Raw genomic sequence first — 20,093 nt, 5'->3', positions numbered from 1 at the left:
GAAGGCTTTAAAAAGGATTTGAACATCCATGGAGGACAGTGCGGAGTGGGGAAAAAAGCCTCTCCCTTAAAAATTTTAAAAAAACAAACCTGCCCCCCTGGCCCTGGCCCTGGCCCAATCCCATAGGCAGTTCTCCATTTCAGAAAGCTGTCATGTTCACATTTTTCAGGTACACAACCTAAGAATTCCATTGTTGGTTTCTCTCTAGGAATCTAGTGAGAAATTCATTGGGTTCACAGTAGGGATGTTGGAGAAATCTGCAATGGAACCAAATGAGTTCGGATTTTCATGAATCCGACCCACGGATTTTGCAGTGGACCGGCTTCTCCCCTGTCAGGTGGATTCCACAGACTTGCTGGCTGTTTTTCTAACTTTCCCAAATTTTGTGCATAGAAAAAACACAAAATTTAAAAAAAACTCACCCAAAATGTGCATTTTCCCCCATAGGCTAAAGCATGAAAATGTGCATTTGGGGGGATGTGCACATTTTCACATGTGCACATTTGCACAAATTTGGAAAAAAAAAAAAAATCCAGTTCTGTCAATGGGTGGACAAGGGAACGAAAGGCACCTGACAACCTGCGAAACACAAGACAGAACAGATTTTACACCATCTGTATAACCCTAGTTTGCAGTTTAATATGAACTTATCAAATTTGCACTTCCCAAACCTTATACATGAACTGGAACAGTTATAATGGCAGTAACATGCACTGTTCCAAATCTTGTGATGCAGTTTGCAAATTCAAAAATGCACATCCCAAAAGTATATAATAGGGAAATGTGCACACAATTTTAAAAAATCAAAATAAACAAATAAAACAAAATACTTGGGCAGTATCTGACACTTCCCCCATGCTAGTGGAAATGGACCACTAGTGCAACAGGAACTAGTGGTTCCTGAAACAACTGGAAACAACTGGAAATTATTGTTTCCAGTACAGGGCAGGGCAGCCTAGTTCACAGAAGGGAGCTCCACTGACTACCCCATTCCATGCTTATTTCAGGAACCATTAGTTCCTGTTCCTTTAGTGGTCTATTCTGTTAGGAGTGCAACAGAACTAGCAGAGACAGTATAGGGTACTAACCATTCTATTAGGGGGAATCACTTGCAAAACAAAGCACGTATTAGGAAAAGTGCATACAAAGATGTGTAGATAAGGAGAAATTAGGAGAGGCTTGGCTAATGGGTAGTATAGAAATGTCATAAATAAGTATAAATATAAATAAATGTGCATGACGATATGTACGAATTTTCACATTGACATTTTAAAAAAATGAAAACTGATGCAGAAGTTGGATGGAACAATCTTAATATTGGAAAAATTAGAAATGGAGCAGAATTGAACTTGACAGATTTGTCCATACCTATTTCTGTCTAGCAAGAGTAGAGAGAAAATCTCTCTGACTTCACCCCTCTTGCTTCTACCTTCCAGGGTTGTTGGTACTGAGCACAAATGGTTTATCTTTAACTGGGGGTTGGACTCGATGGCCTTGTAGGCCCCTTCCAACCTTACTATTCTATGACTATTCCATGATCTTCCCAGATATTCCACCTACATGCTGGATTGCCCTGCTCCCAGTACACAAGGAAATCTTCTCTAGCCTGCCATGGCAATGTTGGATCCCCCCCCAATGCCTGCCATCCCCTCCCTCCTCTGAGTCTCTGGGGATAAAAGAGGGGTCTTTTCCTATGATTGTAATGCCAGAACATCTGGGTGATTCTTGCATCCGGCAAGGCTCGTTGGAGAATTATGGGAGTTGTGGGACTTTTTTCTGTTGAAGCGTGCATAGGATTGCAATTTTATTGCATAGGATTTTATTGCATAGGATTGCAATATGATGGCAATACAATTCTATTGTGATACAATTGCAATGCAATTTTGTCGCAATACGATTTTATTGCAGTACGCTTGCAATACGATTTTATTGCATAGGATTGCAATAAGATTGCATAGGGTTGCAATTTTATTGCATAGGATTTTATTGCATAGGATTGCAATACGATGGCAATATGATTCTATTGTAATACAATTGCAATTTGCAATGCAATTTTGTTGCAATACGATTTTATTGCAGTACGCTTGCAATACGATTTTATTGCATAAGATTGCAATAGGATTGCATAGGATTGCACCTTCAGTTATGGAAACTCTCTTGAAGACTGTCTTGTGTACCTTATTATTATACACTGAGCAAACTACTTTATTGCCTTGTTCACCTACCTGAATTCGCCCCCGTGTCTTACCCTTAATTTTAATAACGCTGATTAATTGGAACCTGGGGTTTGATGCCATGCTTTGATAGCTCAAGGATCTGTGTCCAGCATACCGGATCAGTCTGTCATGCTACATTCTTGAATGAAGAGGAAAACAGGCTAACTCGCTCGGTGTGATTGGGGAGGTTTCTCTGGTCATGGCCTCTCCCAGGTACAAACCCAGTAGACCCTGGAGCCCCCATTGCTCAAGGTCTAGGGTTAAACTGAGAGGCAGTGGCACCCATAAGTAAGGGAGACTTGCGGTAGTCTGGCCCATCCCACAGGGTTGGTGGGGATGTTCTCCCAGTTGGTCTATCAATGGATGGCATGTCCATATTCACAGGCAGTACGTCTATGAACACAGATGAACAATAGCAGCCTTTACGACTCTCCTGTGAACCTCCCAGAGGCATTTTGGTGACCACTGTTAGAAACCAGGTCCTGGACGAGAAGAACCTCTGGTCTGAGCCAGCAGTGATTTTCTTATGGTCTTATGGCCATCCTAAATCCCCATGAACAAAAGTGTGCTTTGTTTCAAATTCCTCCACAAAGCTCCCGGAGTGCAAATTGCTTCCTTGTTTTGATGCTCACAGCTGGGTTCTTTCAATGAAAATGAATATATAAAAAGCTGCTACTATATAGGAAATTCCTTGACATGGAGCCTGCTGGGACCATCGTCCACAGTTTACGCAGCAGATGGGAAGCTGGTATTGTACTTAGCAATGGGGGGATTGTTCTCTTATCAAGACTTGGCCTTGGTGGTGCCTGCTGGCAACACTCAACAATGAACATAATAAAGCAATTATATTATAGAGTAGTTATAACATTAACTCAGAGAGCAATAGGTTGTTAGAAGCTCCACAAACAGAAGCAGCCACCTAGGGATGGGGAAGAAATTCATTCAGTTCGCATTTCACACCTTTGAACCATTAAGAGAACTGAGACAGAAGTCATCCTTCAAAATTTGCACTTCTCTGAATCTTGCAACAGAGTTCTCCAATCCAAACATGCATACGAAAATGCATGTATTTGGGAAAATCACGTTCAAACATGCATAGTGTTAGGGAAATTAATTACAAATCATGTGTATATTTTGCAGAAAATACATGTATTAGGAGAAATGGGCACAAAAACACTTATGGATGTTCATGCGAACCTTGCAAAAGAAATTCATGAAGTCTGAGATGACCTCAACTTAAGATTGGGAATTTGAGAAACCGAGAGGAAGCAAAATGGGCAGTTCCATCCATCCCTACAGCCCCTGTAACACTCATGATTTATTAAGACTTTGTATAAGAGTTTTTTCAAAATAGTCTTTTGCCCCAGTGGCCAAACTATATGTGATGTCAAATGCAAGCAATTTAACATGGATTTTTAAAACACAGGCTTTAAAGATCAGCTGCGGTTCGCATTGGAGTGGAACAAGCAGAAACAATTTAATCACTCAACAGAATGAGGTGGTAGGATGCTAAGATGGTGAGTGAGCGCTGCCATTTCAAGTTGTAGGCGTGGGATGGCATTTTTGAATGTAAACAAGCTCTCCCTGCAAGTAAATGCCACTCACCCACCCCAAACAACCTTAGCATGCCAGGGAGATATTTTAGACAGTTGGCCCCTGTTGCACTAGGTTTCTACCTGCAGAGATTAAAACAAAACCTAGGGAAGAATCCCTATATATGATCCACCACCTATAGCCTCAAGTGATATATTCTGTTCTACTTCAGGATGTACAGACTGTGTAAAACCCACCCTGTCTGTGTTTTGCGGATTGTCAGGAGCCTTTCATTCCATCGTCCACCCACAGACAGATGCAGATATTCTTTTTCATCATGCGGAAAAATACACAAATAATTACATAAATATTTACGTAGGTGTTTACATAATTTCCCTCAGCACTAGGGCTGTGCAGGGACCCCCCCCCCCATCCAACTTGGAAGTCGGGTTTTACAAAGTCCATACATCCCGAAGTAGAACAGAATATATCACTTAAGCGGTGGCTTCGGAGGCAGGCCCAATTTGGCTCAGGCTGATTCAGGGGGCCCCGACCCGACTCAGCCCTGAACTCAAAATGGGATTCGGATGCCGAACCCCGCTTCAGGTCCCCCCCATGCCCCTGCGCAACCCCAGCTCCTCACCTTGCTGACGCCGCCTCCTCCGCCTCCTCCTCCACCGCCTTCTCCTCACTGCCACCTTCTCCTCGCTGCTGCCTTCTCTTCGCTGCCACGTTCTTCACTTTCACTGCCGCTGCCATCATCACCGCCACCAGTTCCTGAGGCCTGGATGCGCGCTGACTCTTATTGCAGGGAGTCACCATTTTTAAAATGGCAACCACCTGGAAGTTCCTGGAAGTTCCCATTTTAAAAATGGCGATTCCCTGCAATAACAGTCGGTGTGCGTCCAGGCCTCAGGACCTAGCGGTGGCAATGACGGCAGTGGCGGCAAACATGGCAGTGGCAATGATGGCAGTGGAGGAGGAGGAAGAGAAGGCAGCGGAGAAGGCGGCGGAGGCAATGATGGCAATGGAGGCAGCAGCGGAAGTGGCAGGGGCGGAGGTGAGCGGCTCAGGCAAGGACCTGGGGGTGCCAGTGTGGCTGGGCTGGGGGTGCCGAAGCTCCAAAGCACACCGAGCGCTTCGGAGAGCCCGCAACCCACTCTGGGTCGCTTTGCGACCCTTGTGCTTCACCTCGGAAGGGGCTCAAAGTGACCTGAAGCAGCCTGCTTCGACTTGGTGTTCAGGCCGAAGCGGTACACAGCCCTACTCAGTACATAACATTTAGCGTATTGTCCCCCATTCCATTCAACGTTTCCTCAGCAGAAACGTACATATTTTTCTATGGATGTAAATGCGTACATTTCAGGAAAATAAAAAAATCATCTGAAAGTCCATGGATTCCGTGCGGCCTGAGGAGGGTGCTCCACAGTAGATTCCACAGGTCGGATACTTAGAAATCTGAGCTCATTTTAAATTCATCTCAAATTTCTCCAGCATCACTAGCTCTACTCTCTCAAGTCCAAGTCTCCTCACGCCCACGCACTGTACAAAGTGGATCCTTGCTGTTACTGCTGTCCATGATTAGTACCTGTGATGACTAAAGTAAGCCCCCTTGTTTGGAGGCAGGATACCATAGAATACCAGATGCTGTGGGTCAACAGCAAGGGCTATTGTCTTGTTCATTATCTGGTTTGTGGTATCTGCAGGAAGGTGGATGCTTGGCTGGAAAGACCATTGGTGTGATCCAGCAGGGCTTTTCTTACGTGACATCAGCATAGGAATGTACGGACTCTGTAAAATCCGCTCCGTCTGTGTTTCGTTGATTGTCAGTCACCTTTTGTTAGATGGATGTGATTTTTTTCTCCACCACGTGGTAAAATATGCAAATAATTACGTAAGAGTTTTCATAAGAATTTACATAATTTACCTCGGTACGCAACATTTAGCATACTGTCCCCCATTCCATTCAACTTTTTCTCAGCAGAAACATGCATAGTTTCCTACAAATAAATATATGTAAATTTTGGGAAAGAAAAAAAAAACATCCGAAAGTCCACAGACTCTGTGCGGCCTGCATGGGGTGCTCCGCAGCAGATTCCACAGGCTGGATTCTTAGCAATCGAAGCTCATTTGAGTCTGTCTCGAATTTCTCCAGCATCTCTACTTCAGCATGGAAAGGAAGCTGTTGTTTCTTCCGCTCATGTAGTCCCTGGATATAGATATTGACCAGAACGCATGATAGAACTGCAGGAGAGGGCCTCCAACACTGTTTCAGTGATAACAGTCAATTAAAATGAAGCTTTGATCCAGGAAACACTTATCCACTATCTCAACATCTGTTCAAAGCATGACTGTGTACTCACAAGATCAGACCAGGGAGTGCAAATACTTTTCCAAGAGCATGTTGAACATATTTTATAATTAAAAGTTCACTGGATTAATTCTATTAAAAAAAAAAACCCTCTGTATAGGATCATCAAGTTTTTTGCTCTACCTTGGGCAGTACAGTCAAGGACAACACTGAATTCCTTCATTTGCCACTAATGAAAAATAATAATTGACATCCAATGTTCCTTTTTAGGTCTATTTTTATTTATAAAATTGCATTTAAATATCTCTTAAGTACAATGTATTTTTGAAATTGTGAAGCACCAAGGAGCAATGCTAAACTACCTTCCATTGAAAATATTGCTCCTAAATCATATATTTTTGCTTTGACTAACAGGAAAAGAAAGTATAGGTAACATGGAGCCAAAGCTGTCAGCAGACATATTTCACTCCTGAAACCCCAAGGCACAAGTGGGGAACACATCCCCTCCTTGCAGTCCCTTGACTTTTCCCCTAAGCCCCCCACCCTGCCCCCTCCACCACCATAACAACATACAGCCTTAATGCTTCCTTATCATAGTTCATGAGTATTTCAGACGCAGAAAGTGTACTGAGTCACAAGGAAAAGACTATGTGAACACATCGTGTAATCAGTGAAACTGATCAGTGAAGGGGGAAACCGCCCATCTCTGTCCTAGGGTAGATATTTTATTTTGTATATATTTCCTATAGAATTCCTGGAAATGCTTCTGTGATGGGAGACCCAGTCGAGACATTTCAGTCACCACGGAGCTTGGCATCCCCATGGCAAATTCTCTTCCCCAACCCCAGCCATATTGTCTGCTAAAACTCCCTGCATGAGTCAGGACCATCACATAGCCAGTTTCCTTGCCCATGATCCATGTTAATTATCTTTGCCAGTCCAGATTATGGAAGCCTATTACAGTATGACCTACATTCACATCCTGCCTTCTAATAAATTAAAATGATTGGGTTGGTTGTGGGAAGTTGCCATGGAGATGCTAACCCCCCTGTTGAATATGATGCCTAGGCCAGCTTAAATACACACTACTCAGGTGTAAACCACTCTGTTTTCCCCCTTGTTAAAAAAAAATGATCTAGTTTACAGTACCTTACTTTCAATGCTTAGATTGCAACCCATTGGCCTGGTTCACTTGTAATGACAACCCAGAGTATGGGTTGAGTATGGGTTGTCATTGAATCATGGGTTGTTGTTGAATCATGGGTTGTCATTACATGCAAATCCTGAAATATGGTTTAACTACGGGTTGCCAACCACGAACAACCCAGAGTTCACACTCAAAAACAAACCATGGGTTCTCTTTCTGGGTTGTTTTGTGGTTAACAACCCATAGTTAAACCATAATGCAGGGTTCACATGTAACAACAACACATGATTCAATGACAACCCATACTCAACTCATACTCTGGGTTGTTATTACATACAAACTAGCCCAATAATTCTCATTGTTAAGCAATATTCTATGGCCTAGATAAGACAAAACATCCCTTAGTGGAATTAAGAGAGGGACAACACCACTGGTTTGGGTCTCCCAGTAGCCAGGAGTCCTGACAAAAGGAGTAGATACCAGTTAGGTGTTTTTTTGTTTTTTTTTTAAGTTGACAGTTATATCCTTTGGTCCAAAGTGTTTTGGAAACCATTAAGTTAGCCTAACATAGTACCGCTACTGGGAAGAATGATTTTCTCTAACTTTTTTTGTGTATGCTTCTGTTTCCTTGATTGAGAATGGATTGGAGACAGTGAAAAAGAGCCAATGCTAAAAAAGAAGTGTGGGTGTGGCCGCTGTTGTTCAGTAGATACAATCGCAGGACGTGGAGTGGACTCAGAAACTAGAATGTGACTAGATGTTGACAGATTTACTATTCTTTCTTGCAGCTTGTTTTTGGCTGCCTGAGTTGATTCTCCATTTTCTCTCTCTCACACACATACACACACACCATACATAGCAAAGGAAAGCAGGTCCATCTTGGTGCAGCCCTGTTTACACAAAAGGCGAAGTGAGTGGCATGCAAGATGACATCCTGCTGCTGTCCATCCTCGGTCGTTCGGTCACATTGCATGCAACTAAATCAAGCACAGCACCTGCCCGGCTTCCTCTAAGTGTGGGAATAGGTTTGTTTTCAGCTGATTGGGTCAGATGGGTCACAGGATGGGTTCCGTGCCATTCCAGTTGACCACAGCGCCTTTCCACCTAAAAGGCAAAACAGACTGTTTTACTTTGATGGGTTTCCATCATCTCATTCACCCTAACTTCTTCCTGTGAAATGGTTTGGCCGTAAGTGCTGGATTCACAGCCAGTTGTGAGCCATGTTTACTTGGAAGGTGGTTCCTAGTGGCCACCATGACCATGAAAAATAGCAGAATGGGCAAGGATGCAGGCAGGAAGAAGGGGCTTGTAGAGCCAAGGGGAGAGCCTTGGTGGCCCACCTGAGGCCTGCATTCCACTTATGGAGGAAAATGAAGCTGTGGGTTGTGAGCTAGATTTGGATTCTACGATTTATTGAGGCAGGCTAACCCTATTGGGAGGATGGATGTCACATGCTTTCTAGGCTAAATGTCACGGGGGCTACAATGACAATGAGAACTCATCAGCAACCCCTTCCTGTCAGTGGCATTCACAAAGGGGCCCAAGACTAGCATCAGACTGGACCAATTGTTCTTTTAAGAAGCCTTTGTCATTCATGTTTATTTATGGCTGTGGCTTCAAAGAAGCTCAAGAGGGAGCCAAGTGGACGGACTCCACTGAAATACACTTGGGAATGATACGGGGAGGATGAAAGGTGGAAAGTTGTGGGCAGAAAACTCCCATTTTAGAAGCTTTTGGAACAGTACAGTTTGCTACCTGAATTGATTCCAGGGTCAACCGGAGGATGCAGCACAACTTGTTTAACCTCTGTTATGTCCTTACATATAACACATAATAAAAAAGACACATAGAAAGCTGGACTCCTCTCCTGGTCTTTGTCCCCTCCTCCTCCCTCCCAAATAAATGCAGATTAGTACAGGAACAGGGTGGAACTGACCTGCAAATGAACACATGAGAAACTGACCTCAACCAAAAATCCATACATCCCTAATCGGCATCAAAAATATTTAAACAACACCATGTTATACATATAAGAATATTGAACAGGGAGGAGCCAGTCTCCCCCAAAAGTGTCTGCAAGGATTTCTTGTGCAGCACTAAGCTCGACTAGAGGAGCAGGGAGGGGGGGTAGTCTTGGTCTATAGAGATTCTACACCCCTGCTCTGATTCCCTATCCAACAGTCAGCCAGTTTTGAGTGTCTGTACCTGGTGCTGGGCACCTGAGACAGGAGAGGGATTCTGTTGGTGTACCACCCACCCCACTGCAACAGTCTCCCCACCTGAGCTGACTGAAGTGGTCTCGAGTGTAATGTTGAGGACCCCAAGGTTCATGGTCTTGGGAGACTTTAATATTCACGCTGAAACTACTTTGTCAGGAGTGGTTCAGGATTTCATGGCCACCATGTCAACCATGGGCCTGTCTTAAATAATATCTTGCCCAGCACATGTGGCAGGACACACTTTGGACCTGGTTTTCTGTGCTGGATTGGGAGAAAATGATCTGTGGGTGGGGGAGCCAGTGGTGACTCCTTTGGCATGGACAGATCATTATCTGATCAGTTTTGATCTTTAGGCCACCTGTAACCTCCGCAGCCCCTTCATGGATCACTGCCTTGTTGTGGCGAAGGGGCTTGCGTAACTCAGTGAAGCCATAAGCTATGCTGTGCAGGGCCACCCAAGATGGACAGGTCATGGCAGAGAGTTCTGACAAAATGTGGACCACTGGAGAAGGAAATGGCAACCCACTCCAGTATCCTTGCCAAGAAAACCCCATGGAACGTATCACAAGGCTAAAAGAGATGACGCCGGAAGATGAGCCCCTCAGGTCGGAAGGTGTCCAATATACTACTGGGGAAGAGCAGAGGGTATTTCCAAGTAGCGCCAGAAAGAGTGAAGCGGCTGGGCCAAAGCCGAAAGGACACTCAGACCCTGATGCTGGGAAAGACTGAAGGCAAAAGGAGAAGGGGACGACAGAGGATAAGATGGCTAGATAGCATCACGGATGCAATGAATATGAACTTGAGCATGCTCCGGGAGAGAGCGCAGGACAGGAAGGCCTGGCGTGCTATGGTCCATGGGGTCACAAAGAGTCGGACACGACTGAACGACTGAAGAACAACAACAACAAACCTCCGCAGGGGTGCGAGACCAAATTTGATGGTCCGCCCCTGGAGACTGATGAATCTGGATGGATTTTTGAGGTCTCTTGGGGATTTTCCTGCAGGCTTAGCCTGTGTTCCTGCCGAGGTCCTGGTCACTGCTTGGAATGAGAGGACCCGGGCTATTGATATCATCGCTCCCAAACATCCTCGATGTAGTCATAGAACTGTTTCAACGCCTTGGTATTCTGAGGAGCTGAGGGCAATGAAACAACTGTGTCGACGATTAGAGCACAAATGGCAGAAGACTCGGAATGAATATGATCCAACACAGGTAAGAATCCACTTGCAATCTTATTCTGTGGCGGTGATGGCAGTGAAGAAATCTTACTTCTCTGCCACCATTGCATCGTGTTGTCCAGAGGAGCTCTTTCATGTGGTTAAAGGCCTCTTGGGTGTAGGCCTCGGAACACAAGAACTCGAACCCTCAAAGGCCCACTGTGAACAATTTGCAAGACACTTTGCAGATAAAATCGCTCGCATTCGCGCTGACTTGGATGACATTGTTTTGACAGAGTCTGATATGGATGGGGCTGATGCACCATCTAGTCATGTTATGGATACCTTTCGGTTTGTGCAACCTGAGGATGTGGACAAACTGCTTGGAGGATTGAGGCCTATTACTTGCCCTTAAGATCCTTGCCCATCCTGGCTTGTGAAATCTGCCAGAGCTGGGCTGGATATCTGGACCTCAGAGGTGGTAAATGCCTCCTTGAGGGACAACAAGGTCCTCACAGCTTTGAAAGAAGCTGTGGTGAGGCCCTTGCTGAAGAAACCAAATTTAGATCCCATGGTTCCAGATAATTACCACCCTGTGCCAAATTTGCCATTTTCTTGGGCAGGTTCTGCAATTTGTGCAAATGTCTGAGCAATTTGTGCAAACTATGGTCACATTTGTGCAAATCTGGCCGTAATGCGCGCAAATTGCTCAGAAATGTGCGCGAATTGCTCGGGAATTTGCATGAATTGCTCAGAACCCTCCCTGATTGCGCAGAAAATCCACAAACTGGCCCAACTCACCAGACTGAGTCAGGCAGCACTGCAGAAGCTGGAATAAAGTTGGGGGCAGGGGCGCTGAACCTAGGAAAACCCATTGAATTCCACCCCGAGACAGGTTTCTCTGACATCCCTAGGAACAAACCTTCCAGGTGTGCCACCAGGGCTCCTGATTACCTCCAACACCTGAAGAAACAGCCCCATGCAGCCATGTGTGGTGCACAGTGTCCAGGTATGGCCTTGGGGACCTTCAACATATCCTTTCCCAAACTTTCTCTGTTGAACACAGAGGACTTGGTGTCTTCAGATCCAGCATGTATAGAGCAGGGAGGAACATACAAACAGCAGAGACCATTATCCTCTGCCCTCAAGTACAGTGAAAGTGGAAATAGTTTGCAAACCAATCCCTGAAAAATGCATTTTGTGTGAGAGCAGTGTTATGACTCCCCTATATAGTTATGACATGGGCCATTCAACCCAGTCCCAGGGCTGTTCAGCCCACTCCCAGGGTGTGTGACTTTTTAGTCAGTCGACTACATTCAGTTCCGAAATTATTGTCAAGACCATGAATGATAAGAAATAGACATGAAACAGCAGTGGGTAATGCATAGTTCCATAAAATAAGAATAGCCGTGTCAGCACATTATTATTTATTATTTAAAATGTTTCTTGGCCTCCTTTCAGGGCAGAAGCCCTTCCAAGGTGGCTTACAACAATAAAATTGTTGTTGTTGTTGTTCAGTCGTTCAGTCCTGTCCGACTCTTCGTGACCCCATGGACCATGGCACGCCAGGCCTTCCTGTCCTGCGCTCTCTCCCGGAGCGTGCTCAAGTTCATATTCATTGCATCCGTGATGCTATCTAGCCATCTCATCCTCTGCCGTCCCCTTCTCCTTTTGCCTTCAGTCTTTCCCAGCATCAGGGTCTTTTCCAGGGAGTTTTCTCTCCGCATTAGGTGGCCAAAATATTGGAGCTTCAGCTTCAGTATCTGTCCTTCCAATGAGCACTCAGGGTTGATTTCCTTTAGGATGGACTGATTTGACCTCCTTGCAGTCCAGGGCACTCGTAAGAGTCTTCTCCAGCACCACAGTTTGAAAGCATCAATTCTTCGGCGCTCAGCCTTCCTTATAGTCCAGCTCTCACAGCCATACATTACTACTGGGAAAACCATAGCTTTGATTAGACGGACCTTTGTCGGCAAGGTGATGTCTCTGCTTCTTACTATGCTGTCTAGGTTGGCCATAGCTTTCCTCCCAAGGAGCAAGCGTCTTTTAATTTCATGGCTACAGTCACCGTCTGCGGTGATCTTGGAGCCCAAGAAAGTAAAATCTGACACTGCTTCCATTTCTTCCCCTTCTATATGCCAGGAAGTGATAGGGCCAGATGCCATGATCTTAGTTTTTTTAATGTTGAGTTTCAAACCAGCTTTTGCACTCTCCTCTTTCACCCTCAACAAGAGGCTCTTGAGATCCTCTTCGTTTTCTGCCATTAGGGTGGTATCGTCTGCATATCGGAGGTTGTTGATAATTCTCCCGGCAATCTTAATTCCGACCTGTGATTCATCCAACCCGGCATTTCTCATGATGTACTCTGCATATAAGTTAAATAAGCAGGGTGACAATATGCAGCCTTGTCGTACTCCTTTCCCAATTTTGAACCACTCGGTTGTTCCATGTCTGGTTCTTACTGTTGCTTCTTGACCCTCGTACAGGTTTCTCAGGAGACAGGTAAGGTGGTCTGGTACTCCCATCACTTTCAGAATTTGCCACAGTTTGTTGTGATCCACACAATCAAAGGCTTTAGCGTAGTCAATGAAGCAGAAATAGACGTTTTTCTGGAATTCTCTTGCTTTCTCCATGATGCAGCGAATGTTGGCGATTTGATCTCTAGTTCCTCTGCCTCTTCGAAACCCAGCTTGTACTTCCGGTAGTTCTCGGTTCGCATACTGCTGAAGCCTAGCTTGTAGGATTTTGAGCATCACCTTGCTGGCATGTGAAATGAGCGCAATTGTGCGGTAGTTTGAACACTCTTTGGCGTTGCCCTTCTTTGGAATTGGAATGTAAACTGACCTTTTCCAGTCTTGTGGCCACTGTTGAGTGTTCCAGATTTGTTGGCATATTGAATGCAGCACTTTAACAGCATCATCTTTTAGGATTTTAAATAGCTCGGCTGGAATACTGTCATCTCCGCTAGCTTTGTTGTTACTAATGCTTCCTAAGGCCCACTTGACTTCACTCTCGAGGATGTCCGGCTCAAGTTCAGTGACCGTACTATCATGGCTATCAGGGACATTCAGATCTTTCCTGTATAGTTCTTCTGTGTATTCTTGCCACCTCTTCTTAATCTCATCTGCTTCTGTTAGGTCCCTGCCTTCTTTGTCCTTTATCATGCCTGTCTTTGCACAAAACGTTCCCTTGAGATCTCCGATTTTCTTGAAGAGATCTCTCGTCTTTCCCATTCTGTTGTTTTCCTCGATTTCTTTGCATTGTTCATTTAAGGAGGCCTTCTTGTCTCTCCTTGCTATTCTCTGGAACTCTGCATTCAGTTGGGTATATCTTCCCCTTTCTCCCTTGCTTTTCGCTTCCCTTCTTTCGTGAGCTACTTGTAAAGCCTCATCAGACAGCCACTTGGCTTTCTTGCATTTCTTTTTCTTTGGGACGGATTTCGTTGCTGCCTCCTGAACAATGTTACGGACCTCCGTCCATAGTTCCTCAGGCACTCTGTCTATCAGGTCTAATCCCTTAAATCTATTCCTCACCTCCACTGTATATTCATCAGGGATATGATTTAGGTCATACCTGAATGGTTTAGTGGTTTTCCCGACGTTCTTCAATTTAAGCCGAAATTTTGCAAGAAGCAGCTCATGATCTGAGCCACAGTCAGCTCCAGGTCTTGTTTTTACTGACTGTATGGAGCTTCTCCATCTTTGGCTGCAAAGGACATAATCAATCTGATTTCGATATTGACCATCTCCTGACGTCCATGTGTAGAGTCGCCTCTTGTGCTGTTGGAAAAGAGTGTTTGCTATGATCAGCATGTTCTCTTGGCAAAACTCTATTAGCTTTTGCCCTGCTTCATTTTGTACACCAAGGCCATGCCTGCCTGTTATCCCGGTGATTTCTTGACTTCCTACTTTAGCATTCCAATCCCCTATGATGAAGAGGACATCTTTTTTTGGTGTTAGTTCTAGAAGGTGTTGTAGGTCTTCATAGAACCGATCAACCTCAGCTTCTTCGGCCTCAGTGGTTGGGGCATAGACTTGAATTACTGTGATGTTGAATGGTTTGCCTTGGATTCGTACTGAGATCATTCTATCATTTTTAAGATTGTACCCCAGTACTGCTTTTCCCACCCTTTTGTTGACTATGAGTGCTACTCCATTTCTTCTAAGGGATTCTTGCCCACAATAGTAGATATGATGGTCACCTGAATTAAATTCGCCCATGCCTGTCCATTTTAGTTCGCTGATTCCCAAGATGTCGATGTTCAATCTTGCCATCTCATGTTTGACCACCTCCAGCTTACCTTGATTCATTGATCTGACATTCCAGGTTCCTAAACAATATTGTTCTTTACAGCATCGGACTTTCTTTTCACCACCAGACACATCCACAGCTGAGTGTCCTTTCGGGTTTGGCCCAGCCGCTTCACTCTTTCTGGCGCTACTTGGAAATACCCTCTGCTCTTCCCCAGTAGCATATTGGACACCTTCCGACCTGAGGGGCTCATCTTCCGGCGTCATCTCTTTTAGCCTTGTGATACGTTCCATGGGGTTTTCTTGGCAAGAATACTGGAGTGGGTTGCCATTTCCTTCTCCAGTGGACCACATTTTGTCAGAACTCTCTGCCATGACCTGTCCGTCTTGGGTGGCCCTGCACGGCATAGCTTATGGCTTCACTGAGTTACGCAAGCCCCTTCGCCACAACAAGGCAGTGATCCATGAAGGGGAATAATAAAATACATATAGCTAAAATAGTAAAAGTGGTTAAAAACATAAAAACAATAGAAAACAACAATCAAAACCAACAATGATGTTAACAGCAGCAGTAGCAGTCATATTGGTAGAAGGCCAAGGTAAAATAATATGTTGTTAAGGCCTTCCTAAAAGACTGCAGTGACGGAGCATGGTGGACCTCCGATGGCAGCTTGTTCCAAAGGCATGGGACCGCTGCAGAGAAGGCCCTCTCACAGCTGTTCACTAGGGATGGCAGAGAATTCCGCCACGGATCTCGGTGAGGCCGAATGCCAGTGCATTTGGCCCCCCGAAATCTGTGGCGGAACAGCCTGCTGTCCCCCGCCCCCCTGTGGATCCCCCCTGGGACAAGACTTACCTGGGGCGGATCTTCTGGGCGGCGGCGGCTCCAGCAGCAGCTGCAGCGGCAGTGGCTGAGGCGGCTGGTCTTCCGACCGGCTGCCCCAGCACCACCTTCTGATACCGCTCCTCCAGAAAGGACCGGAACCACTTTGAAACTGTGCCTCCCAAGCCTGATCCAGATAAACGATCCAGAAGGATACCATGGTTGATCGTATCAAAAGCCACTGAGGGAAAACACAAGTTTCCATCTCCTTCTCCCATCCTTCAAGCATGGTGCTAAAGCACCACTGCAGCAGGACTGAAGAACTGGTCTATCGATCCTCTCACCTTGGAAAATGGGAAGCCACCTTATAACTCGCTCAGACTATCCATCTGTTATTTTATTTCAAGTTTACTGATTACTTTTATATCACACCTCTCCTCCAAGGAGCTCAGGATAAGTGTGGTCTTCTCAGAGTGGCTGTGACTATCTGGGGTCTCAGGCCAGAGGTCATTCCCCATCACCTGCTACCTCATCCTTTTAACTGGGAGGTGCCAGGAATTGAACCTAGGACCATCTGCATGCAAAGCAGGTGCTTTGCCATTGAGCTACCATTCCTCCCCTGTGGTCCTTAAGCATATGAGATCCCTACAATTGGTGCTGCATCTAGGAAACCTGGGATTGACTAACTGTGACTCACACTGGAAGGTTGTTGGGCAGGATATGAATCTAAATACATCTTATAGAATCATAGAATAGTAGGGTTGGAAGGGGCCTACAAGGCCATCGAATCCAACCCCCTGCTCAGTGCAGGAATCCAAGTCAGAGCATCCCTGACAGATGGCTGTCCAGCCTCGTCTTGAATGCCTCCAGTGTGGGAGAGCCCACCACCTCTCTAGGGAATTGGTTCCATTGTTGTATTGCTCTTAATAGTCAGGAAGCTTTTCCTGATGTTCAGCCGGAATCTGGCTTCCTGGAACTTGAGCCCATTATTCTGTGTCCTGCACTCTGGGATGATCGAGAAGAGATGCTATCCTTCCTCTCCATGACAACCTTTCAAGTACTTGAAGAGCGCTATCATATCTCCCCTCAGTCTTCTCTTCTCAAGGCTAAACATGCCCAGTTCTTTCAGTCTCTCCTCATAGGGCTTTGTTTCCAGTCCCCTGATCATCTCTGTTGCCCTCCTCTGAACCCTCTCCAACTTGTCTGCATCCTTCTTAAAGTGTGGTGCCCAGAACTGGACACAGTACTCCAGATGAGGCCTAACCAGTGCTGAGTAGAGGGGAACTAGTACTTCCCAGGATTTGGAAGCTATGCTTCTATTAATGCAGCCCAAAAGAGCATTTGCCTTTTTTGCAGCCACATCACATTGTTGGCTCATATTCAGCTTGTGGTCAAAGTGCATACATTTCTGTGCATACATATGCATACATATTCAGTGCATACATATTCAGCTTGTAGTCAAAGTGCATACATTTCTGAACTTGCAATGTAATTTGGGGACCCTCAAAAATGTGTTCGACAGCATGAGTGCATTTGAAAAACTTGCATGAAAAACTGCATACTCTTGAAAAATGCACACAAATACACTTCAAACAGTGGGAGAAGAATGTGTACATGTCAAAGATGTACACAATTGATGTGTATATTTGTAAAAAATATGGATGAAAATACACATGTATTTTCATGTGGGGGGAAAAAAAGACAAAGCTCGAAATCTGATATGGAGAGTCGGAATGGGCTGGGAAGAGAGGATTGCAGGGAGGGTGATAGAAAAGCCTTGGAGCTGTTGATTTCTTCTCCGGATGGATTCTGGAGTGGGGAGGGTGAGAGGTAGTTCCAGGAGGAGGATGGAATTGGCAGGAGCCAGCCTAACCACAGGGCAGGTGGGACATTTGGCCGAGTGTCTGGCTTGCACCACATGCTATGCAGGTAGGATTGCCAATTGCTCTTTCTGGCCCCTGAGCCTCTGAGTCTAACTGCAGCTTGCTGAGCAGATACTAGTGGGTGATAACAACACTGACCTCCTTGCTGTGAAAAGCTGCACAGAGTGATTTTCCCATAACAAGCTGTGTCCAAAGCACAGGAACAGGCCAAGCCAGTATTTTGGTCCCCCCTGCCCAGGCCATTTGGCAAACTTACATCCAGACAAATAGCAGCAGCACTGAGAGAGCCAGTGTGGTGTAGTGGTTAGAGCAGCTTTCCCCGACCTGGTGGCCTCCAGATGAATTGGTACTGCAATTCCCATCATTCACAGAAGGGATGGAAGTTGCAGTTCAACACATCTGGAGGCCCGCAGGTTGGGAAAGGTTGGGTTAGAGTGTTGGAAGGAGACTCTGACTCAAATCTCCACTCGGTCATGGATCTAGTTACCGGGTGATCTTGAGCCAATGTCTCTCTCTGAGCCTAGCCCACCTTGCAGGGTTGCTGTGAGGATAAAATATGGTGAGAGGGGTAGAGAACCATGCATGATACCTTGAGCAACTTGGAGGAAAAGTGGGATATTAATAAAATGAGTTAATAGAGGGAGGGAGCAATCCTATGGCCTTTAGACAGCACCTGGGGGGCCATAGGATTATTTGGAGCCCCCCTCCCTGAGGTTACTCCAACCTCAGAAAGGGGAGTTGGAGATCTGATCCCTCCCCATGCAGTTGGTGTGGAAAGAACTGAGCTGGCTGGCTTCTGAGGTTGGAAAGCCACCTTGGAGAGTTATATGGGCTATCCTGCGCCTCTGCCAGCCTCTTGCCCTCCCCCTCGAAAACACCTTCACTAGACGGGCAAAAATGCCCGTCTAGTGAAAAATGCAGGGTGGCAGGACAAGGAGGTGAAGATCTTTTCCACCACTCCTCCCCCCTGCATGGGATGATTGTAAGTCTCTGAGCTCAGGGGTTACAATCACCGGGGGCAGCATCAATAGGATCCAATTGATTGCGCCCTAAAAAATCATTCTGAGTGAGGCAGGCAGGCAAGTGCAAGGACACTGTGGGGAGAAACCATATGGGCCCAGATTAAGGTGGGAAGGTGAGCAGCACAGATGCCTGCCCCTGGCTAGCATGTCCAGATGCCCCTAAGTAACACTCCATGGGCCTGAGTGTGGAGAAGTATTTGCAGGATTGGGAAATATCCCTGGCAAAGAACATATGCAAAGATTGCATCATCTGGTTCTAACAACATGTGGCAGGTTTTTCTGATCATCAAATATATTTCTCCCCTCTCCCTCCAGGGATATATATGCACCCCTAGGGTGATTCTTACTGAATATTCTAGCAGAATGTGCCTCTGGAACAGAACCTTTGCATTCCAGGGATATACATCCAAGCAAGGTAAATGCCATCAAAGGCCGGCCGGTCGGCCTCAGGAGCTAAGAAAATACACTGCTGCATCTGAGAGCAAGAAAACATCAAAGAGGAGTTATCCACCCCCCGCCCCCCATCACCTTCAGGCAAAAGTTATTTCCTTTGCTGGAGACAGAAAACAACAGAGGATCGGGATGGTGAAATGAGTCTCGCCTGCTTTCTTGGGGCGATGGAATAGATTCGGCACATGGCCTTCACCAAACCACTCAAGAAACACACGTGCCTTCGTCTCTCAGATCAGAAGTGCACTGCTTACACAGATGTTTGGAGACCCAAGTTGCAATGGGAGGGTGAGCGGCTGCTCGTCCCTCAATCCTCAGGAGTCCGGGGTTGGAAATGGCATGAGAAAAGGAGGTAGGCAGGTTGGCCTTTCTGACTTCTATTAAATAGGGGTAAAAGGAGGACAACAGGAAACGCTTCTAAAAGGTTGCGGTCAGCTAGGCATCCACAGCTACAAACTCCCTGGGCCAAATCTGCCCCCTCTCCTGACGAGGTCAAGCTGACCCCCCTAGCTGACAACCCTGGGGGAAGGGAGATGCGTGATGGCTGTGGTGTGGCAAGGGGCTACAGGGCAGACTAAGGAAAGGGGATAATCCTGCTTGGTTTGCATTTTAAAGCAAAGCAGCTTAAAATGTGCTTCCCATCGTTATCCTTCAGACTGTACACTTCTCCGGACTTTTGAACTGCAGACCAGAAGGTCGGCAGGTCAGCAGTTCGAGACCCAAGTGCTGCGTGACCGAGTGAGCTCCCGTCTTCAGTCTCCCAGCTCCTGCCAACCTAGCAGTTCGAAAGCAAGAAATTGCAAGTAGATAAATAGGCACCGCTTCGGCGGGAAAGGTAGCAGCGTTCCGTGCACCTCGGTGTTCAGTCATGCTGGCCACATGACCACGGAAGCGTCTTCGGACAGCGCTGGCTCTTCGGCTTAGAAACGGGGATGAGCACCGCACCCTAGGGTTGGACACGACTGGTTGGGGACACCTTTACCTTTACCTTTTTACTTGGTTCACACAGTGCATACAAAAAATGCGTACCTTAGGGAAGGATGCATGCAAAAATGTGTATGTTAGGGAAGGTTGTGTGCAA

The 20,093-nt window shown here is 46.0% G+C and overlaps 1 protein-coding gene across 3 annotated transcripts in view; it reads right to left on the bottom strand.

Annotated features, from left to right (window-relative positions):
* Positions 1 to 6,328: 6,328 nt before the first annotated feature.
* The window catches only part of MINDY4 (MINDY lysine 48 deubiquitinase 4), a 152,336-nt gene continuing 138,571 nt past the window's right edge, over positions 6,329 to 20,093 (bottom strand). For all 3 annotated transcript variants that reach the window (XM_084859438.1, XM_084859440.1, XM_084859441.1), the window contains one exon: positions 6,329 to 8,311. In XM_084859438.1, coding sequence (XP_084715564.1) covers positions 8,263 to 8,311 — 49 coding nt within the window. In that variant the 3' untranslated portion in view covers positions 6,329 to 8,262. The remainder of the gene's footprint in view (positions 8,312 to 20,093) is intronic.

Source organism: Heloderma suspectum, chromosome 5, assembly GCF_057233095.1.
Source record: "Heloderma suspectum isolate Gila_16-S chromosome 5, 16-S_ref, whole genome shotgun sequence".
In the NCBI taxonomy this organism is placed as follows: Eukaryota; Metazoa; Chordata; class Lepidosauria; order Squamata; family Helodermatidae; genus Heloderma; species Heloderma suspectum.
The sequence above is the reverse complement of the archived record's forward strand: the minus strand, read 5'-3'. Positions and strand labels throughout refer to the sequence as shown.